This window comes from Girardinichthys multiradiatus, chromosome 8 (assembly GCF_021462225.1).
Source record: "Girardinichthys multiradiatus isolate DD_20200921_A chromosome 8, DD_fGirMul_XY1, whole genome shotgun sequence".
Taxonomy (NCBI): domain Eukaryota; kingdom Metazoa; phylum Chordata; class Actinopteri; order Cyprinodontiformes; family Goodeidae; genus Girardinichthys; species Girardinichthys multiradiatus.
In genome coordinates this window covers 7,683,964-7,707,438 of record NC_061801.1, presented here as the reverse complement: position 1 = coordinate 7,707,438, position 23,475 = coordinate 7,683,964, and the positions used below count along the sequence as shown (strand labels likewise).

Here is a 23,475-nt window from a genome sequence, read left to right as displayed (position 1 = left end):
ATCACCTGTTCTGTTTCATTTGAACAGGAGCAAAACGTACGACATGCTGCAGTATTACCAGAACCAGATTCCTTACTAAGGACCGTCTGGCAGAACCCTGCTCCCACTGGGTGAATTCACAGCATCTGTAAGATGATTGTTACTGAGGACCTGACCAGATGCTTCTGCTCCTCAGAGTCAGGCAGCAACGGGGCACTTTAACCCTTAACCCTCCAGTTCTACTCTACACACTATAAGTTTTCTGATTTTATAATAATGTCCATGTATGTTTTAGAGAATTTCTTGTTTTATATTTACCAGAACAGGGATCTGAATTACCCTTTAACTGTTTTCTTGATGCTTTTTGTTAGTTTACCAGCAAATACTAAAGATTTACACTTCCAGAATGAGGTCAAAAAGGGATTCAGTTACTGCTTGTCAAAGCAGGAACCTTGGTGTTGTTTTCACGGTGTTGCTGTGCTGTTACCTCCTTTAATGCACTTTATAGATCCGTGTTTCATCCGCAGTAGATCAGTTGATACGTTAGAGATGAAAACAATCCTAACTGTATTTAAGACTAAGAGGAACATGAATAGATGTTATATAGGTAAAGAATATGTGTATCATTGCAGGGGTCAATCCACATTTATTCTAACCTTAGACTGTAGTAAAGTAAAAGTATCTCTACAATAAGTGGTGATTTTGCAGCAGTGTGTACTGTAGAATATTTACTGTAGAACCACATCCAGATCACAGGCAGCTTTTCCAGTCGTTTACCTGTAGTCGCATGTTAACATTTCTGTTTACCAGAAGGACTTTAAGGAGCTTTTAGCCGTTACGTTGAGCCTTGTCCTTGTGTCACACATTTTGATGTCAGTGTTGATGTAAACTTGTCAAATGAAGGCAGTTTTCCACAACAGGAGCTGCTACTTCCACTTTCCACTGGAAATGTCATTTTTAATTATGAACTGTCTGCAGAGTGCTGCTGTTGTTTGATGGGTTTCAAAACTGAAAATGAAACAATTTCTTGTTTTTTTTGGGGGGGGGGACCTGACGATCACCCATCAGAGCTAATCTTGAGAAAATTGTCCAATTCTGGTCTCGGACCGACTGATTGGTGCATCTCTAGTAAACACGAACCCTGTGAAGGAATGCAGAACTTGTAATTTTTTCATTAGGTCCACTCAGAGCCGGTTAATAGGACACAGGTAACAGTGGTTTTAAATCATGTAGAAGTTAATATAAAGATAAGTCTTGTCATTTAAGGACTGAGGGAAAATATATAACTCACAAAAAGGACGATATGTAGCACTTTATATGAGGCATATTATTGTTATTATTATTATTAGAGTTATATTCCTAAATACATTATTGTAAATGGGAGATGACTAGTGAAGAAATTACAGGTCCTTCTCAAAATATTAGCATATTGTGATAAAGTTCATTATTTTCCATAATGTAATCATGAAAATTTAACATTCATATATTTTAGATTCATTGCACACTAACTGAAATATTTCAAGTCTTTTATTGTCTTAATACGGATGATTGTGGCATACAGCTCATGAAAACCCAAAATTCCTATCTCACAAAATTAGCATATTTCATCCGACCAATAAAAGAAAAGTGTTTTTAATACAAAAAACGTCAACCTTCAAATAATCATGTACAGTTATGCACTCAATACTTGGTCGGGAATCCTTTTGCAGAAATGACTGCTTCAATGCGGCGTGGCATGGAGGCAATCAGCCTGTGGCACTGCTGAGGTCTTATGGAGGCCCAGGATGCTTCGATAGCGGCCTTTAGCTCATCCAGAGTGTTGGGTCTTGAGTCTCTCAACGTTCTCTTCACAATATCCCACAGATTCTCTATGGGGTTCAGGTCAGGAGAGTTGGCAGGCCAATTGAGCACAGTGATACCATGGTCAGTAAACCATTTACCAGTGGTTTTGGCACTGTGAGCAGGTGCCAGGTCGTGCTGAAAAATGAAATCTTCATCTCCATAAAGCTTTTCAGCAGATGGAAGCATGAAGTGCTCCAAAATCTCCTGATAGCTAGCTGCATTGACCCTGCCCTTGATAAAACACAGTGGACCAACACCAGCAGCTGACACGGCACCCCAGACCATCACTGACTGTGGGTACTTGACACTGGACTTCTGGCATTTTGGCATTTCCTTCTCCCCAGTCTTCCTCCAGACTCTGGCACTTTGATTTCCGAATGACATGCAGAATTTGCTTTCATCCGAAAAAAGTACTTTGGACCACTGAGCAACAGTCCAGTGCTGCTTCTCTGTAGCCCAGGTCAGGCGCTTCTGCCGCTGTTTCTGGTTCAAAAGTGGCTTGACCTGGGGAATGCGGCACCTGTAGCCCATTTCCTGCACACGCCTGTGCACGGTGGCTCTGGATGTTTCTACTCCAGACTCAGTACACTGCTTCCGCAGGTCCCCCAAGGTCTGGAATCGGCCCTTCTCCACAATCTTCCTCAGGGTCCGGTCACCTCTTCTCGTTGTGCAGCGTTTTCTGCCACACTTTTTCCTTCCCACAGACTTCCCACTGAGGTGCCTTGATACAGCACTCTGGGAACAGCCTATTCGTTCAGAAATTTCTTTCTGTGTCTTACCCTCTTGCTTGAGGGTGTCAATAGTGGCCTTCTGGACAGCAGTCAGGTCGGCAGTCTTACCCATGATTGGGGTTTTGAGTGATGAACCAGGCTGGGAGTTTTAAAGGCCTCAGGAATCTTTTGCAGGTGTTTAGAGTTAACTCGTTGATTCAGATGATTAGGTTCATAGCTCCTTTAGAGACCCTTTTAATGATATGCTAATTTTGTGAGATAGGAATTTTGGGTTTTCATGAGCTGTATGCCAAAATCATCCGTATTAAGACAATAAATGACCTGAAATATTTCAGTTAGTGTGCAATGAATCTAAAATATATGAATGTTAAATTTTCATCATGACATTATGGAAAATAATGAACTTTATCACAATATGCTAATATTTTGAGAAGGACCTGTACATCAGGTCCAGGAGCAATACTTTAGGTTAAAGTTCTTACTTTCTAGAGAATACCATCAAATAGCAATGTCTACACAGGGTCGAAAAACAATAATGTTCCAGCAACAGTTCAGTAAACCTTTAACTAAACAATTATTTTGCCTTTTCTGTCTAAAGCAAAAACAACAGTGTTCAAAAGTAACACAACCTTTTAAGTGAAATGTAAAAGAAGTTGGGAAGGAAAAAGGCCACTTTTCATGACTAAAGTCATATTTGCATTGGCTTTACAGATAAGATACTTCCTTTAGAAGTATCTAAAATGTGAGATAGGTTTCCATCCATGTGAATTGCAATGATGTGTTTCCTCCCACTACTCTGTTGCAGTTGGTACCCATGGTTTTTGGGACATAAGCAGTAGGTGAGGCTGCTTCATGGAAGCAAACCAAAACCCTTGGACAGGATCCTTATTACTGCCCAGTCTTAAGCAGAAAGAGGTCCAAGCTTATTACAAACATGTTTGACATGTTTTTAAATAATAACCACTTGTAATAAGTCACTGTGTTGTTTAGCCTCTGCTTACATTGTGGAGAACAAAAAATGAAGTTAAGAATAAACGGAAGAAAATATGGGATATTTCTGGATTAAAGACCTTCAGTAATTTACTGTTTTAATGCTTCCATGTCGCTCATACAGTCTGACAATTCAACAGAGTGTATTACAAAACATCAGTGTTTTTTAAAAGGTTTTTGCTTTTTTTATATGAGGGAGAAGTAATCTAATGTTACAATGTCATCGACAGTCTGCTGCATTAAAATTAGAGTATTCTGTAAAACGTTCTCTAGTGTTGACGACGACAGCGTGAACAGCAGCTGACTGAGTGTTGCCAATATACCACCGACTCTGAACCAGGACAACACAAGTCCTCACAGTGATCAAGATCCATTAGCTGTCATGTTAAAGTCTGCAGACAGATCCTGAGCCTGCAGTTAAATTTAGCTGCAGGATGGAGAATGGATAAAGCACAAGTTCTAGTTCAAGAAAGATGAAGCATTTACGAAGCAGACTGGACCAGGACTCATGTTTTTCTTTGGAACCGTCTTCCAGGTTTACCCTCTTAAATTTCAGATATTCTATTGTTGTATCCTTCCACTTTTTAGGGATTGTTTAAGTGGTCCCTTAATGGTGAATTACTTATTTTCTTATTTATTCACTCCTTTTTTTGTGATTCTATTGGGTCCTTCCCTTCCCTTGCTGACTCAACTTTCGAAGGTCTATCTTTACATATACTGTCCAGTGAAGTTTGTCAGTCAGTGTTTAAATTGCCTCCACGGTTTTGAAACATTCCTCATGTGTCTTCACATTAAATCAAGCCTCTTGAAGACGGAGCTCAAGATGATGATGATCGCTGATACAAGCCATTTATCCTACCCTCGGTAGAAACAGCAGTAGTAATACTTGAGAAGAAAAAGACTACATTTATGCAATATATATGGGTGTATTGATGCTGTATCCGTGTGCTGTATCGTGTCTGTCTCTGTCACATTGTTGGGTGTGAATGTGAGTTTACTGCTGCAGCCGTCTTCCTGTGTTTGGAACTCCACCTGAGGTGTTCGCCACTGCTGGGGTCAGAGAGAGATTTTTGAATTGTAAAGGAAATTCATCATGTCTTCAAGATGTGTTCAAACACTTGTGCATGTGTTTTTTTTGTGTGTGTGTGTGTAAGGCTATCTTTATGAGGACCAGCTGAGTTTAGAGGGAGAACGTTCAGGACCTCTGACTCAGATCTGGATCAGATGGAAATCTCAAAGGTTTTGGACTGATATGTTAAGGGTTTTTTTTTATAATTTATTCACCACAAAACCTGTTGCTGACCTCTACATCTTCTTATGGCACTGTCAAAATCTGCGCCACACCAAGAGGTGCAATAATATTCAATTTTCGGTTAATACACCTGAAATGCATTTATAAATGTCCTCATAAAGATATCTGTACAGACATCGGTGTTTCTTCTGCTCAGTTTCTTTATGCATCACTGCACCTTTTAGATGGTCTGCTTTCTGAAAATCTGTAGTTATTTCCACAATAAATGTGAGCATTTTCACCGCAGTGTGGGTTTCCTTTTACGTCTTTATGTATTTCTATTTTTATATATATTTTTTAGTTGACTGTGTCACTGACGTCATCCAGGAAACAAGTGATTCTGCAGGCTTCTAACCGTTTGTAGAACCATGCAAAACTGATGTTCTTTTTCAATTATTTTTAGCTAACTTCTTAAAGTATGAAAACATTGGAATGTGGCACAATTAGAAAGGTTTGGATTTCAGAAGATTTAATACTAGCTCTCTTTGAGCTAGATTGTGCATAGCATGGTGCTAAATCCCAATACAATTAAGTTAAACCATGCTGATGCTACTCTGACTTTAAAATGAAACTAGGAAGTGATGTTTTCCGAAAGTACACATGGCATTAGCCTGCGTGGAAAAGCTCAGTCCAAAGCAGCAGTTTGATCAGTTTTTTCCTTCTGCACATTTCATTGATAAATCCCCTCTGCAGCACTTATTTTTTTAACATTAGTGAACAAGCAGTTTCATGAGGGCCAAAGTACACAGCAGACAGGAAGAAAGTTGTGGAGAAGTTTAAAGCCGGGTTAGAAATATTCTGGGCTTTTAGCACCTCTGAGCTATGTTCAAGCCATCCTTTGAGGATGGAAAGAGGATACAACTGCAAACCTACCAAAGCCAGGTGCCTGCAAGCTGCACCTCTGGAGCCACATTTCCTTGTAGTGGTTCCTAATAGAACATCTGAGCAGTGTTTATACATATAAATATAATAAATGTGTTCATGGAATATGTGCAAAGAATTTCCTCAACAGAAATACATTAAAGACACTAAGAATATAGTTTTGTTGTTTATCTTCTTTCTTTTGTCAGACTGCAAACAATTATTCTTTATATTCCATCAATATACAAGATTCAAGAAACGGTTTTTATTCTCGTATTCTAAGAGTTTGAGGTTTTTTTTTTCTTTTAAAATCTAAAACAATGAAATTGTGGTTCTTAAATTTCAACTTAAAACAAGCTAATTTTAAGAAATATGAAATTGATGAATTAAGCTTAATTTTGTTTAGGAGTGAGGGCAAAAATTGCTCCTTAGAACAAAAGGTTGCTGACCCTGGCATAAAATGACAGGCTGGGCAAGGAGATCACTAAGCACAGAAGCAGCCAAAAGACCCAAAGTTATCTTTGGTGGAGCTGCATGGATCTGCAGCTCAAGTGGGAAAATCTATTAGGTGAGCACCTTACAAATTCAGAAGCCCCATTTAAGGTTTATTTCGTTGCAGTGAATTACCCTGCGCCTGGTCACTCTGTGCTAAAATCTAAAAACAATGTGAGCTGTCACCCCATGACCGATGTCAAGTTTACAAAACCCACCGTTTGTGTCTCTACCAAAACATCTGGCGACGCCTCTTTACGGCAACAAGTGGCGATTGCTCTAAAACTCCTTGTTCATCAGACATTGTGATAAAAGACCGGCCCAAGTTCCTCCCTCCCTCCTGTCTTTTCCTTTTTTTTTTGTCCTTTTTCCCTCTTGTTGTTCACCTTTCTTCTGTCCTTCATTCCTGTCTCGCCTCCCTCATGCTGGAAGGCAACAGTGCAACTCACTGGAGTTTTGGCATCTTATTTATTTAGAATCTGATTTCTGACCACTTGATTTGTTCTTTACAAAAACATGTATTTTAATAAAAGAACCACCATGTGGTGTGTTGAGCAAACAAAAAAGGCCGTTTGGCACTGTAATTGTAAAATATATTTGGAATTAGAACATTTTTGAAATTTAAAAGAATCTATAAAAATAGGAAGTATGGACCCGACAAAGGTAGAGTAACGTTTAAAAAGGAGTAATCCAGTCATCAATATGACTTTAAAACTGTGAAAGCTTTCCTTCATAGTTTGTTTTTGTTTATAACTGGTTGAATGTATTGACATGTCCTGTGTGAATTTATTTTCTTCTCGGGCCCCCAGGCAAGCAGGGGCCATGATCAGTCCCAGAGTTTCCTTATACATCAGGTTGGCCCCGTATACAACGGTGGTCCTGGGTTCAGACATCATGCAGCTATGAGTTAAACTCAGTGAAAACCAGATGCTATCTATCAGTAATTAATTTATTTTCCCTGTTATTTTCAACCCTTTGAAATATTTCAAATGTTTGCAGTTGTGTCAAGCTGTTGGTTTTTCTTTTGTTGAGTTTAATGCAGTTTTCATGTCAGTTTTTTGTTTTCAAGTTCTGCTTTCTTTGTGGAGACCTTTTCTATTTCTGTGACCATATTGTTCCCATACTCAGCTTTTTTTTTTATATTGTTTTCATGTCTTTCACTGCATTTCCTTGCCATGACTTCACCTCCCCTCGGCGCCATTTGTATTTATAATCAGTCAGTCAGCCTCATAGAGACAGACATGTCAGTTCTAACACATTGTGTGAGTTTTCTCAGACAGAAGAGGGAATATTGATGAATGTTCTGAGAGAAGGTCAGATATGGTCTATGTGTGAGTGATCCAGGGACCCATTTACAGCTGAGTCACGGAGTGAGTGTGTACGTGGGTCTCGGGTGTGTTGCTGAACCTCTGCCACAGGTAAACTTCCTCCTCTGCGCGGTGACGTCAAAGGGATGGGCTGGTCACGTGGTCGAGTCCAAGCGAAACCTGCGGTTTAATGTTACAGAAATGGGAGAAACAAGAAGGGGGTAAGGAAGCAACGAGAACAAGGTAAGCGACCTCCACACTCCTTTCCGACGGCGTTTCGACGGTACGGAGGTGAGCGCGCTGCGGGATACAAACAAAGAGCCTGTTTTTGTGACTCTAAAAGTTAAAAAGTCAGCTGGAAATGTGACGCTGCGTTAATTCGCGGCCACTTCGAGTTAAGTTCACTCCTTGTTCCCGGATAAAAGCTGTACAATTAGCTGGAGTTAAACTTTAGCGCGTTTTCTTCAGAAAATAGACCTTAAATACGGAATGAACTAAACATGGAGTTCATAAAAGGTTTAGTCGACTTTTTACTCTTGCAGAGTTGCTGTTTGTTATCACAGGCCTCCTCTGCACACAGGGCTCTGATTATTCTGGAAACAGAAGCATGTTGGGGTCTTTCTGCTTTGTTAAGGTGATGCGGTGCATTTTCCTTTAGACATCTTTGGTTTATTTTTATTCTGTATTGTGAAGAGTAAAAGTTATGGCAGCCTTGCAATTCATATGAACAAATATTCTCCTGCTTTTTACTGTTATCACTGAGGGACTTCAATTCTTACAAATATTATTTCAATTTTTTTTTATTTTTACAGGAAAAAACGGAAGTTTCAAGCAAAGCCATGGTCATTTTAATTGTATACAGCGAGTTTTTAAACAACTTTATCCTCAAACATATTTGTAGTAATTACACGTGCGTCACAATACATTATACATATCGATACAAAGTTAGTTCCTTTCAGTAATCAAATTGAAAAAACTAAACTCGTATAGATACTCCTAGCTTAATTTCACATAGGGCGATACAGTTAAACTTTTTAGTTTTTTGTTGGTAGTTCTGGCTTACAGCTAATGAAAAACCCCAAATTCAGTATTTAGAAAAAATTTATTTCATAAGACCAATAAAAAATCAGTTTTTAATGCAAAAATGTTATGGCCATATGTGACCTAAACAATCATGGGGAAAACTGCTGACATGGCAGTCATCAAACAGCTACTGACAGTCTCCTCATGTTGGGTAAACAAAAAACAACAACAATGCTAAAAAACTGCCTTATAAAGGGCTTGATCCAAATAAATTTATTGAAAGTTGAGTGGAAGGAAAAAGTGTGGTAGAAAAAGGCGCAGAAGCTACAGGGATTACCGCAACCTTGAGAGTATTGTAAAGTAAAGTCTATTGAAAAGTTTGAGGAAGCTTCACTAATGCCCCTTTTCCATTAGTACCTAATCTAACACAGTTTAATTCATTTTCTCATTACAATTGAGATGGTACTCAATTGTAATGGAGGGCGGGATCATTAATAGCAAGGCTATCCCACGGTACAAAGTCATGTGATTCGTAGAAACACAACAGCCGCCTAGACTGCTGCTCCATTTATTGTTGTTGTCGGACTCGGAGTGAAAGAAGAGAGCCAGAGAAGGTTCTGGCCAGCAAGACCCAAAGCATTGTGGTTCAGTTCAGGAGAGAGAGGGGAGCCCATACGGTACCAAACAGAAGGATACGAGCTAGAGGTTGTGTCAGGGTAAGCTAACCCTGCCTAATCCTAGCTTGCTATAGTATTGCTCATATACACAATAAGCATTAAGTGAAACGATTTAAAGTTGAAAATATTAGTTACTGAAATATGATGTGACTAGTGACGCCTCCCCCTAATCAATCAGTGGCACCCCCTAATCAACCACAGGCAAGCAGGTACTGAAAGTAGTAACGGTTCGACAGAACTGTTACTACTGCAAAAGGCGAGTAGAACCGAAGCAAACCGCTCTTGAGTAGGGTCTAGTGAAAAAGGGGCATTGGACTGCAGCTGGAGTCAATGCACCACACAGTCAGACACAAAGTGAAATAAGAAACAGAGAAGGTTGCAGGCGGAAGACGAAATACTCATCTTGTCGCTTGGATAAATACTGGAGAGAGAAGGAAGCCATGGAGCAGTACAAGCTATAGGTTGCGTGAGGGTTAGCTAATGATACCTAATGCTAGCTTGCTATAGTCTTTATATACACAATAAGCCTTCTGTACAATGATTTAACAGTTGAAGGTATTAGTTGTTAAAATGGGCTGTGACTAGTGATGAATACTCTTCTGACATTGTGTTTTTAGCACTGCTCGGCACCACATAATAGTAACTGTAGCAGGTAACTGTTACTAACTAAGCCTAAAAACTGAGTAGAGCTGTACCGAACCAAACTGACTAGGGTCTAGAGAATAGCGCCACTGGTTTGGTGGGATGTGTAACTTCCAAGGCAAATAAAATTAATTATTGCAACACTAAGTAATGAAGAAATCAGTTTTCTCTTAAGCAATGCTGTTTGAGAGTTTGACTTCAACTTTCCTTTCAGTAGCTTCATCAAAGGAATTTTCTAGTAGCTACTTCAGCCTGCAGTCATCAAGGTTGTCAGAAAGCTGCACGATCAGTACCCATGAACTGGTAGACCAGGGGGTTGGTCCTCCTTCACAAGAAGAGGGACCAGAGGCTGTGTTCCAGCTATATGGGGATCACACTTCTCAGTCTTCCCATTAGGGCCTATGCTAGGGTGCTAGAGAGGAGGGTCTGGACGATAGTTGAACCTCCGCTTTAGGAACACCAGTGTGGTTTTCATCCCAGTTGTGGAACACGGGACCAGCTCTGTACACTTTACAAAGTGCTCGAGGGTTCGTGGGAGATTGCCCAACCGGTCCACATGTGCTTTTTGGACTTGGAGAAGGCATTCAACCATGTCCCTGTCCCGGGTCGCGGCCAAGTGCGACCCGGGACTTCAAGGGTCAGTAGCTGATCATACTTGGAGGATCAGCTCCTTCGAGTACGAGGCCATTGTTCTCGACTGGAAAAGAGTGGCTTTTCTCTCCAGGTTGGAGGAGAGTCCTTACCTCAAGTGAAGGAGTTTCAGTATCTTGGGGACTTGTTCACGAGTGGGGTAAGAATGGAGTGGGAGATCAACAGATTGGTGTGCAGGTTGCACCGGTACTTTTTGGTGAAGAGAGAGCTGAGCCAAAGAAGAGGATCTGCACAGTTTGCGTTCCCACTCTCACCTATGGTCATGAACTTTGCAGCTTGTATCTGGAATACAACCGGCAACCATAATCCAAGTTGAACCAGAGTTCGTGCTCTGGAACCTCTTTTCGTTGGTGGAAACATGTGCCACCGGTACAAAATCACGTTCGGGAACCGGAACGGGCTCTGAACCGCATTGGTGGAAAAGGGGTATTGGAGAACTTTGCTGACAGTGAAGCAACACATATAACTAAATAAACTTATATTTGCTGGCCACTTTATTAGGTACACCTTGTTAGTATCAGGTTGCACCCCATTCTTCCAGCTATAGTTCTTCATGGCATAAATTGAACGAGATGTCAGAAATACTTCAGAGGTTTTGGTCCATGCTGACATGATAGAGTCACAATGCTGCTAAAGATTTGCAGACTGGTACAGTGTGGTCACAAGTGACAGACATGGTCGGCAACAATCCTCAGATAGGCTGTGGTGTTTAAATGATTATTAGTTAGTACTAAGGGTGGAAAAGTGTGCCAAGAAAACATCCCCCACATTATTACACCACCACCACCAGTAGAACTGTTGCTAAAAGGCAGGATGGATCCATGCTTTTATTTTGTTCTCGCCAGATTCTGACCATCTCAACGCTGCAGCTGAAATCGAGGCTGATCAGACCAGATTGTTGTTTTAAACTATTATTGTCCAGTTTTGAGCCAAGAGTCTGACGTTTCAGAGGATACCACACATGTCTATGTTTACCTAAGGGAAGGTAGAGCAATGAAAATAAAAAGTACACCCCCTGCCCTGTTTTCGGGGGATGGGTAGGAAGAGGCAACAGACATGTGACCTTGTTTGAAAACTAATGTTGTAAAAACCAGTTTCTGAGCCACTGGCTGCTCCAGATGTTTCATGACCCTGGATCGTGCACAGTGTTCACATCTTCTTTATTAATGATGGGAGACAGCATTCATATTAGTATAAACTAATTGGAAATTATTATATGGTAATTAAAATCTCACTTTCTTCAAGGAAAATTTGACCCGTTGCACCTCTGTATCAGGCTACAGTTTCTAAACTGGGTTGCGTACCAAGTGTACAGTTGTTGCTGTAAAGCATTGTAGTTGGAGAGTCGATGCAGAGCATCATAGGGCCGTGTTCATTCAGCATTCACAGCATTGCAGCGCTGGTGTTGATGTCTTCTCTCTATATGTTTGTTTGTCTCTACAGGTGATTCTGCGTTCATACAAGGTTTGCATTCTGACCTGCAAGCCAATGTAAGTCGTGTTGAGTGACTGCATGTGAAAGAGGTATTCATGCACATTTTTTTCTTACCCTCTCCATACTAGGAATCATCTGGTTGGTTGTAAAGAATGTATTTTTGTGCTGTGTCCAGCAGCCAGTGGTAAGTGGAGTATTCCTGGAAATGATATAGAGCAATTCCAACAGCAGCATGGGAATTCATTTTTTTATTTGGTTGCAGCACAAAAATGCATTCTTGTCCCAGCTTGCATGGAAGGATAACATCTTCACTCATGAGGGCTTTGGCTAAAGGGTGTTTTCTGTAGCTGTGTTGATTACTTCATGTTAACTGTTGGATTATGATCGGTATTTAGTCTTCATTCTGGGGTTTCTTCCTCTTATACTTCCGACTTATTTGGATTTCCTGTTGTAATATTATTTTAAATTGTTAAATCTTTTAGGATGGTAATATAATAGCTAAATAGACTAATTAGGATAAGCGACATGGACTTTCTTGTGATGACAATCAGTCTTTTTAACTATGAATGTGTGTCACTGCAGACTGCCAGGGCTTCACAAAAACAAGCTGTGCTTAGAAAAAAGATCTAAAAAAGATTCTTTACTAGACCCATTACAAGTTAAAAGTCTAACTGTACAGCTAAACAATATGCAATAATTGCATTCAATTACATTGTAAAATTTAAATAGTATTCATTGATGATTACATGGATCCAACTGGAGAGAAGTAGCTTGAACAGGAAACTTAGTCAAAAAGATTTAGAACTGCCAAGAGCTTGCAAGAAAAAATAAGGATAGAGACTCATACCAGCAAATGGGGTCAACAAGGCCCCATTAAAAACATTAGACACGTGCCAAGCAACTGTTTGGGAGGAATGCCAGAAAAAAGCATTTTTCTGTGCAACCACTACAAATTTAAACATATGGAGTTTGCGCAACTCTCCTGGGACTTTAAGTAGGAATGTTGTCAGATAAGACTAAGGTTGGGCTTTGAATCAGCAAACACTCTAGGAAGGGTTGTGAAATAAAGGATCAATATGTGGAAAGGATCTAATGCCCACAGTATAGTGTTGGATGTGTGAGGCTGTTTCTTTTCCAAAGGTCCTGGGAGAAGACATGACATTGTGAACTCATTGAAATACCCGAAGATTTTAAATAGGAATGTGGCGGAATCTTCCGGGAGACTGAAATGGGTTGTCTCTGGGTCTTTCAGCAGGATAATGATCTAAAACAAATTTTCAAATCATCAGAGAAATAAACCTTCTGCCATGACCGTCTCAAACCCCAGACCTAAATCCTATGGAAAATGTGTTTGGAGCTTGAGACAAGACCATCAGAGGCCTCTTGTGCAAAGAGCGGTCAGATTTTCCTCTCTGTATTCCCTAAGCTTATCAAATGTTATAGAAGACCAAGTGTTGTCGACTAAGTATTGACAAAAGGGGTGCCAATAATTGTGCCACCGGTGATTTTCTTAATAAAAATTATTTCTTAACCTGGAATTTTTCTCTCCTTTTAAATTTCATGGACTCAAACTAGAGGTTAGATTTAAAAAAAAACAAAACAATCCATCGGTTAAAGTTAGACAATACATAATTACTTATTCTAAGGCTTTTTAAACATCTTTACCAGAGGTGCCAAACTGATTTTTCAACGTCTGTACATTAAGACAAAAAAGACAGTGAGACAAATGTCCAAAAATGAATTGTATGAATGAGAACATACTGAAACTGACAGTGACATACAATAAAACAAACTAAAACCTAAATAAAGACACTCATAACATTTAAACCAGTACCTTTAATCCAAAATCCCATAAAGTATGTAAAAATAACAACTAAGAAGGAATTAAAACACCTTTGTGTCTGTAGTACTTTGCATCGTGTTAAAATCAGTTACCTGTGTTCAGTTAGATCACAGGTCACACTGGACAGTAGCTGGAGAATACTCACTGTAACAAGAAGAGGCTTGGTTCTGACAGTTTCCTGTTTGGATTTTCCTGAGCAGTGTATACATACAGGATCTCACAAAAGTCTGTACACCCTATTTAGAAATATTTTATAACATCTTTTCATGGGACAACACTAAAGATATGATACTGTGATCCAATGTAAAGTAGTCAGTGTACAGCCTGTATAAGAGTGTAAATCTGTTCTGTCCCCTCAATCAGTCAACACACAGCTATTAATGTCTAAACCACTGGCAACAAACGTGAAAATGTCCAAGTGTCAATACTTTGTGTGGTCACCATTATTTTCCAGCACTGCCTTAACTCTCTTGGCCATGGAGTTCACTAGAACTTCACAGGTTGCCACTGGAATCATCTTCCAGTCCTCCATGACGACATCATGGAGATGGTGGATGTTATAGACCTTGCGGTCCTCCACCCTCTTCAGCAAACTATTTGCAGGCCTTCTTGCCTGTCATCTTTAAAAGAGGCTTCCTTCAGGGACGACACACATGCAGATCATTTTGATGCAAGGTCCGGCGTATGGTCTGAGCACCGTCAGGCAGACCCTCCACCTTTGAAACCTCTGCAGCAATGCTGACTGCACTCATACATCTGTTTTTAAAGAGACAAGCTGAGAACATGCACTGAACTTCTTTGGTCGACCATGGCGAGGCCTGTTCTGAGTGGAACCTGTCCTGTTAAACCACTGTATGGTCTTGGCCACCGTGCTGCAGCTCAGTTTCAGGGTCTTGGCAATCTTCTTATAGCCTAGGCCATCTTTATGTAGAGCAACAATTCTTTATTTCAGATCCTCAGAGAGTTCTTTGCCATGAGGTGCCATGTTGAACTTCCAGTGACCAGTATGAGAGACCAAACTTAACACACCTGCTCACCATTCATACCTGAGACCTTGTAACATTAGCGAGTCACATGACTCCAGGCAGGAAAAATGGCTAATTGGACACAATTTGGACATTTTCACTTAGGGGTGTACTTACTTTTGTTGCCAGTGGTTTAGACATTAATGGCTGTGTTCGAGTTATCTTGAAGGAACAGCAAATTTACACTGTTATACTAGTGACTGACTACATTGTGTCAAAGTGTCATATCTTCGGTGTTATCTCATGAAACGGTATGATAAAATATTTACAATAGTGTGAGGAGTGTACTCTTGTGAAATATTGTAAATGTGTATTTTTTTCCTAATAACAAAAACAATTCCTGGACAATTATTTCGCTAACTTGTCTGTGTGTTTTCAGGGACCATCACCATCCTCATGTCCTATGGAGGAGGCTTTCATGGACGCACTGAGCGTGTCCGCCAGGCGCCCCAGTATGACGAGGTTGCACAAGAGTTCTTACCCCACTCAGAGTCCTACGACCTGCACCCCCTAAGGGAGCAGAAAGCCCCTCATCTGGCAAAGAGCGCGGACCCACTTCCTCCTCCGCCTCTGCCAGAACAGCCACCTGTTGGTCGAGAGTTTGATCGTAGCGGCAGTGAGGAAGACGCCGGCCCAGAACCGGACCCTGCCATCGACATCAAGCCCGTCCACCGGTTCATCCCTGACTCCTGGAAAAACTTCTTTAGAGGAAGCAACCGCAGCAGCAAGAAGGCCTGGTCCATGCCTGAATCCTCTTCCAACAACAACAACAGCACCTCTGACGGGGTGCGTTGTTCTCCCCCACACTCCCCCTCTCTTCCTGGGTCATACCGGGATCCTTACGGTGGCTCCGGTGGCAGCTACAACTCCCGCAAGGAGCTTTTAGACGTACAGGACGCCCATGGGTCTGTGTCCGGGCATACACACCACACAGCCCTGACCTACAGCGAGCGGGTAGAGGAGTACCACCAGCGCTATGGCTACATGAAGTCGTGGGCGGGGCTACTGAGGATTCTGGGATGCGTGGAGCTGCTACTGGGAGCAGCTGTGTTCGCCTGCGTCTGCGCTTACATTCACAAAGACAATGAGTGGTTCAACATGTTTGGGTACTCTTCTCCTGGAGGAACATATGGAGGAGGTTATAATGGTGCTGGATTGGGTGGAATGTACTACACTGGACCCAAGACCCCATTTGTGTTGGTGGTGGCGGGACTGGCCTGGTTGGTGACTGTGATCCTGCTGGTACTGGGGATGACCATGTACTACCGCACCATCCTGCTGGACTCTAACTGGTGGCCCCTGACTGAGTTTGTCTTAAACCTGGCTCTGGCAGTGCTGTACATGGCAGCAGGTAAGGGATGCTTGACCAACATGTCCAGAGTGCTTTTCTTAAGGCAGACTCCATCATCAGGACCAGCTAGTCAATGTTGGAACGTACCGTTAGATATCAGTCAGCACTTTTAATCAGCTTTACTGTTGACATAATTAAAGTAACTTTTAACTTATTGACTTCTTGTTTCAAATAAAAATAGAAATACAATGTATCATTTTAATCTGAAAGTTCCTTTTTTAAGAGCAAATTTATCTTTCTACTACAATCCCCTTTTTGCTTCTTCTGATATTCATTAATAGAAAATCCTTTGTGATCCACAAGCCAAACCTAGCAGTCTTGTTTTCATCTGCATCTTTTTGTGGTTTTTAATATGCCAGATTATTTTCTGATGTGGAAGGCACACAACAGCAGGAGATATTTCCGTACAGTCAGGGAAAACCTATGGAATTATGGAGTCTCCTTAAATTAGTCATTTAGGTAAATAGAAACTCTACATTTTTAAAATTAACAAATATTTTACTCCTATTGACCTCTTGTTATTAGCTTGAATTTAAAACAATTGCCCAAAATTGTGATATTGGGATTCCCAACAAAATTAAGAAAAGAAAGAACCTGATTATCTAGTTTAAAAATGCCAAATAAGACGTAAAATTTTATTTTTGTTTCTGTATTTTGTAAATCAACGTCTTAAAAAAAAATCTGTCATCGGCTTCTTTAGTTATGACGCATTGTTTACATTATTATGGCCTCACACTTAATCTGAAAATAACGACAAGGCTTTACAACCATTCAGGAAAAATCAAAGCGCTTCACGTTTGTACTGAAGTATAAGAGTTCAGGTCGGACTGTTCTAAAGATGGACTAATGGTCCCAGATCTGCAGAGTTGATAAAGGTGTTAACATTTAGAGGACCTGCCCCTTTAAATTTCCCCAGTTTATCTCATGATAACACATTGACTGTGTTTTCTTTACCAGGCATCATCTATGTCAGGGACACTATTCGTGGAGGGCTCTGCTACTACCCGGTCTTCAACAACGGTATCAATGGAGCCTTCTGCAGGACAGAGGCCGGCCAGACCGCAGCCATCATCTTCCTGTTTGTCACTATGACCACGTACCTGATTGGGGCCATTGTTTGTCTCAAGCTGTGGAGGCATGAGGCCGCCCGCAGGTACCAGGAGAAGTACGGCCAGGAGGTGAGTGCTCAGCCAGATGTGTTTGTTTTGTTCTTTTAGCTGGGCTGGATCCTGAGATTCCTGGAATTTACTGAGTTGTTCCAGTTCAGAGTAAAAGATGATGACAACAAGATCTGCTCCTTTGTTGCAAACATGTTTCCATAAAGGTGACGTTAGGAAAGAACTAACCACAAATTTGCAAATAGATGCGTAGGTGTGGTCTTAGTAACAGGTGAGCAAAAGAAAACGGCGTCTGAAAACAGCCTCCAGGAATTCTACAAAATTTATGATTGAATCAGACTTTTATTCTTAATAAAAGTGAACATATAAGGGCTAATTTCCTATTAAAACTACTAATGGTAGAATTGCTATGAGCAAATAACAGTCTTTTGTCCAGACCTTTTTGTTGCAGTGGTTCTCCTTACCAATATTTGCTTCACTACTGGTATCAGTATTTACTAGTGTTTCTATAGGGTCTTGCAAAATGTTGAGCTTTAAAGCCTGTATGTAAATGTATTGAAGGTCTGCGGGGAAAATTAAAATATTTGCTTATTACAAGAAAACTTCACGTTGAAGGGATTCTACTCTCCTGTTTTGTACATTCAGATGCAGCCTTCTGAAATGCGCGCCGTGCGGTCACTCGTAAGTACTCTGTTATAAACTAAAACCTACGATTGGGCTGTATAAAAACATAACGCATTTTATAATCAGTTCTTTTGTTGCCATTATCTCTCCAGAGGGTTCCAGATTCTGCTCCAGCTCCCAGATTGTCAGAGCAAGTCCAAGGCTCCTCAGTCGTTCCCATCCAAGCTGCGCCGAAAGCACTTCCTCCAAAGGTTATGCAAGGAGCAATACCATCGGGACATATCCCAAAGCCTATCATTGTGCCGGATTATATTGCGTAAGTACTGCCATAAATACAAAAGAGAAAAAACACTGATTTTGTTATGAACATCAGCTACTTGTTGTTGCTGTGTATTCATCTTTACCTTATTTTATAAGTTCTGGCTGGGCTGGTGGTGACATCAGACAAAACATTAGCCAAAAGGCTTTTACACTTGATGCTGATGGTAACTATAGAGTACAGTAGCGTACGAATGCAATGTAATAAGGCATAACATAATGGCAGATGTTGTAAATAACACTGGTTTTATCTTGATAATGACACTGTTATAGAATAGGTGTTAGAAGCAGGAAAAACAGTGTAACATAAAGATTTTAGTGAGTTTGATGAGAGCCAAATTGTTAGGGTGATAGGATCGGGTCAGAACATTTCTCAAATAGCAGCTCTGATGGGGTATTCCTGGCCCGCAATGGTCGATATCTGTCAGACATTGTACAAGGAGGGAACAAGGATGGGTCAGGGTTCATTGTTACACAAGGAGGCCAAAAGGCCGGCCCATGTGGTCTCATCCAACAGGCGAGCTATTGTAGCTCAACTTGCTGAAGACGTTGATGCAGGTTCAGAGAGGAAGGTGTCAGAATATACATCTCAGTTTATTGCATATTTTAGCTGCATAGCTGTAGAGCAGCCAGGGTGTTCATGCTGACCTCTGTCCATCGCTAAACATGCCAACGATGGGCACGTTGGCATCAGAACTGGACCACCGAACAAGAATTATGTTTTCTGTTCTACCACATTACTTGAAATGAATGATGAAGAGTTTCGCTACATGTAGGCACATTTCTCAGATAAGCTACCCCCCCATACAAGAAGAGGGATTAGGAAAACAGTTGCCATTTGATGTTTTGTTATTTGCAGGAAGTACCCACCGATCCGGTCTGATGAAGGCCGGGACCAGTACCGAGCCGTGTTCAACGACCAGTACGCAGAGTACAAAGAGCTCCACGCGGACGTGCAGGTCACAGTGAAGAAGTTTGATGAGATGGACGCCATGATGCGCAGCCTGCCTCAGCAACCCACCACCCAAACGGTGATTGATCATACACCATCCTTACACTTCTCCAACTGTTATTATTTATTCTGTGATTAAAACAAGAGCTTTTCCACAACAACACAAACTATGCAGGAAGAGGTTGCACAAACCAATAGCTGCATGTTGACCTTTTCACAGTTCTTGTTTCTATTGGAGGCAGTTCCTCTGTTTTTGGTTAGATATTCCTGAACCAGATAGATTGAAGACCTCTCTCAAGGATATGTCATCTACTATGCTTACCAAGAGAGGTATGATAAGAACTGTGTATTGCATTATGTCATGGTGCCGCTCTAACAGGAATCCCTGTTAACTGGTGGTAGTACCCATATGCCACTTAAGCCTGCCGCATACACCAACTATGACAACAAAGTAAAATCCCTAAACATGGCATCCAAAGAACAAAACCAACACTGAGCAAAAACAACACAAAGACCCGACTTACATCGGCAAATGAACACCTTGACAATCCTCAAGACTTGATCTAAGGTTGGTCCAAGACTGCTTTGTTGCTTCAGGACCTGTACAACTTGTTGTAGTTAATAGAACCATTTGTTCTGCTCTCCAGTAGAAAATCCAGATGTCAGTTTGTGACCTCAGGCTCAAGCACACCGGAGCTATGGAGGAGGACATGATCTGAGGCTAACCAGCAGGTCCAGGGTTGAACGGCTGAAAAAAACGAAACAATTGTTTGGGGTGGCCTACCACTAGTCTGGACTTTTTTTTTTCTTCTCCAAAACCAGACTTAAATCAGGTTTAGAACGTTGTGGCCAGACTTTAAAGAGGTCAAACCCACCTTTATGGCTGAATTACAACAATTCTCCACATTGATGTAAAAACGTTATTGCTAGTTATCACTTTTCCTTTAGTACATGAAATCATCATTTGAGAACTGCGTTCTGTTTTTATTCAGGTTATATTTGTCTGATATTAACATTATTGATGACCTGAATGATGTAGAGCGTCACAAAAAAGGGAAAAACAAGAAATCTCTTAGGAGACAAATACCTTCTCACAAGATTGTAGGAGTAAATAGTGGGAATTGGAAGGATCTATCTAATCCAGTGTTGGTGAGCCTTGTTGAACAGCTTCACTCTAACTGTATTGTGTGCATGAATTAGAGACAGGGAGCAGAAAAGGATCTCTGCTTGTACAGAAAAATTCCTCACATTGTCTGCATTGTCAAAATGTGCCTCATTACTCTGTCCCGTCACTTCCTCTGTTTCTATTTCCTCTTCCCATTCCTCTCCACCCTCAGATTCCTTATCAGCTCCATTCAGGCAGCTGTTTGTACCGTCTCACTGCATCTGATTTTCATACTGAGTTTCACTCCATCATGAGTCCACCTACGTTAAATACTTCCTTTGTGTTTGTAGGAGGTGGATCGCATCAACAGAATCATGCAGGAGTATCAGAAGAAAAAAAATGTGAGCTCTCTGTTTTTCTCACAAACATCTTTAGTGTTTAATGTTTAAACTATATGTTTGTTCTTACCCTGTAGTGTTAGGATGGTTGTTGCTGTCACAACATCACCCATGTAAACTTTATCTGTAGTTCAAAAAGTGAAAACTTCCATTTTGTAGATCCGTTGCATTATAGTTTATTTTTGTTTTCATGGTTAAGGCTTACAGCCAATGAAAACCTGATATTCCCTTTCACAGACAATAGAAATATCACACTGTGCAATAACCAATCAGAAATGTTAATACAGAAGCAGCTGGTAACCTGAAAGATGTAGGTTTTTGCAGAAAGCAAAAGAAACCCCTATACCAGAGGTTCTGGAACTTTATGTTCAAAGGTCCAAATCAAATGACTGGATAGGGTCAAAGGTCCAGAACAACTAGTGATTAGCAAATCCATTTCATTACATTTCCTAACAACTTGCTAACTAAACAAATGGCACTTTACCAAAGCTGGCTTTCTGACACTAAGTCACTGTAAAGTGTAACAAGTGCTTTCATTTAATAAGAAATATTGTATTTTTCACTTGAGAAAGTTTAAAAACGTCTCATGCTGCTAGAAAAAGAGACTGAACACATAATAACTTGGTGTGGAAAATGGCTCTGCCTGCTTTCAGTGAGCTGCTTACGCCCAGGGTTTCTTTCTGCTTTAGGAATGGAAGATATTTGTAAGACAATATTCCACATTTAAAAATGTTCTATTCTGTGCCGTTTGGCCTGGATCCAGACTGAAGTCTGGACTTTGAGAAAGCTTAATGTAGACCTTAACATTTCTGTATTTAAAAATTATTTTATTGAGCTTATGTGCATTAATATTTCCATTTTCTGAGAGAATGTGTTTTTTGGTGGGGGTTTCTTTAGCTCTGAGCTATTATTATAATTAAATAGTGTGGAATAAATTCTACCATATTTAGAATGCAATTACAAAAATAAATGACCTTTTCTATTATAATCACATTTTCAGTTCATTAACAGCAGAAATTGTTAAAGAATGTTTCTCTTCCTGTCGCACGTTTAAGCGCCAGCCATATTTATGTTCCCATTTCAGGTTAAAAGGAGTGTGTCTGTTGATGGGGTTTTCTATGCATGATACACTTGCCTCGTATGGAGCAGCATTACAGACTTCAGCTGCTGCACATGGCTCCACAGCATTAACTGTTTCTGTTACTGGCATTAGACAAACACCAAGGTTTTGTGATGATGGTTTAAATCACACATATTAAATATTGTGGACCCTAGTGTATTATTTGTTTCCCCGTGTAATTTTAAACACCAGGAAAAAAAATGAGTGAAACGGAACAGAGGTAGCAGCTCAGCAGATATAGGAAGAACCCCAGAAATTCTAGTTTTGTAGCTTTACACAGTGACCAACATCATCTCCAGGTTGCAGTCTTTAGCAGAGTTATGATCTGAAATGAAAGAAGGACAACAATGTGGATTCCTACATGTATTGAAACTGAACAACAATTATGTGCAGCTCTGTGGATTAGGACCTGCTGTATCAGGTTCTGATCCTCACACAGAACAAGGTTGCAAGTTTCAGAAGGAAGAAGTAAGGAGGAAAATGGAGCTCAGTCTGCCACTAACTCATGTTTCTGTTGCACCACCCCAGGACCCGGCTTTCCTGGAGAAGAAGGAGCGATGTGAGTATCTGAAGAGCAAACTGTCGCACATCAAACAGAGGATACAGGAATATGACAAAGTCATAGAGTGGAACGACGGATACAGCTAAAGCTTGGCATGAATACGGAGCTGCTCCTTCCTAGCAGAACACCACTAGTGGTGAAAAATGGCACTAATGTGGCAAACGAAGCCTAATTAGAACTGAAAAGGGGTTTACCAGCTACTGAGTTTTTTTCATCTGTTGTCTTTTAGGACGTCTGTAAGCATTTTTCAAAGCTCACAAGTAGGAAATTAGAAGGGCAAACATGTATGATGATTTCTGAAGACGATCAGATTTGTTTTCATGCGTGTAGGCAGCTGGTCGGCATGGCTGCATTGCATATAGTAGTAAACAAAATCTCCATATCAGCACTGCTCAGAGCTGTTCATTTCTACAGACTCAACTCATTTACTAATTCCCACTGTAGTTCTGCACAGATGCTGAATAACCTCACACACCATATGTGTTACTCAGCAGTGTGTGCTGTGTCTCTGTACTCTGAACTGATGTAAGACTCGCCTGCGTCTGGCACCAGTGTCTGATAACACCCAGAACATTAGGAGTGATAGGCCTATTGAGAATTTAGGGGCAGATTTTGACTTGATAACATTCAAAATACATTTTTGCTGGACTTTCAACGGTAAACGCTCATGAATTATACTGGGAAAAGTAGTGACATCACAATGCTGTACGTTTTTCTGATGTTTTCAAACAAAGTCGAATGATTATGGAGTTGGTAAACATAATCAACCTGTAAACCTTTGTGTACATCCTCTACTATCAGCTACCATACAATTATAACTGAGCAGAAGCCTTTAATATGGCCCTTCAGCAAATGGAGCTGATGCTGATGTCATTTTTTTAGGATTTTCTTTTGTTTCCTTTTTTCTTTATTTTTAGGATGACATTTTAGAACTTCATAAAAGGAGAATATAGGTACGACACAAAAGTGGTTTTCTTTTATTAACCACGTTTATTGCTTTCATTTTAACATCGGAGAAGTAGGGCCATAAACATCCAGTGATTTCTACTCAAAACAGACTTGGCCACACCCATTCTTCGCATTTGGCTCGGTGCATCAAGGGTTTTCATTGAAAGTTCTCAATTTTGTAACTAGGAATA

At 40.6% G+C, this 23,475-nt stretch overlaps 2 protein-coding genes across 5 annotated transcripts in view; both read left to right on the top strand.

Moving 5' to 3' along the window:
• Positions 1-1,131, top strand: part of pi4kaa (phosphatidylinositol 4-kinase, catalytic, alpha a) — a 52,380-nt gene extending 51,249 nt beyond the window's left edge. For both annotated transcript variants that reach the window (XM_047373061.1, XM_047373060.1), the window contains exon 54: positions 28-1,131. In XM_047373061.1, the coding sequence (XP_047229017.1) occupies positions 28-79 (52 nt within the window). In that variant the 3' untranslated portion in view covers positions 80-1,131. The remainder of the gene's footprint in view (positions 1-27) is intronic.
• Positions 1,132-7,644: 6,513 nt separating this feature from the next.
• Positions 7,645-22,721, top strand: marveld2a (MARVEL domain containing 2a). 3 transcript variants are annotated; one of them, XM_047372195.1, is made up of 9 exons: positions 7,645-7,736; positions 11,930-11,976; positions 15,168-16,139; positions 17,097-17,317; positions 17,903-17,938; positions 18,034-18,197; positions 19,059-19,230; positions 20,607-20,657; positions 22,303-22,721. In XM_047372195.1, the coding sequence occupies exons 3-9, from the start codon at positions 15,185-15,187 to the stop codon at positions 22,420-22,422; spliced, it is 1,719 nt and encodes a 572-aa protein (XP_047228151.1). In that variant the 5' UTR covers positions 7,645-7,736; positions 11,930-11,976; positions 15,168-15,184; the 3' UTR covers positions 22,423-22,721. The 3 variants fall into 3 exon arrangements, with proteins under 3 accessions (XP_047228151.1, XP_047228153.1, XP_047228154.1); XM_047372197.1 differs by having other exon boundaries at positions 7,651-7,736; positions 11,930-12,009; XM_047372198.1 differs by having other exon boundaries at positions 7,725-7,784.
• Positions 22,722-23,475: the final 754 nt, after the last annotated feature.

Excerpts from the sequence above, each read along its gene's own strand:
- marveld2a (XM_047372195.1), top strand. The coding sequence starts at position 15,185 with ATGTCCTATGGAGGAGGCTTTCATGGACGCACTGAGCGTGTCCGCCAG. Across the intron at positions 17,318-17,902 it reads AGGAGAAGTACGGCCAGGAG|ATGCAGCCTTCTGAAATGCG; the intron begins GTGAGTGCTCAG and ends TTGTACATTCAG. Across the intron at positions 19,231-20,606 it reads AGCAACCCACCACCCAAACG|GAGGTGGATCGCATCAACAG; the intron begins GTGATTGATCAT and ends TTGTGTTTGTAG.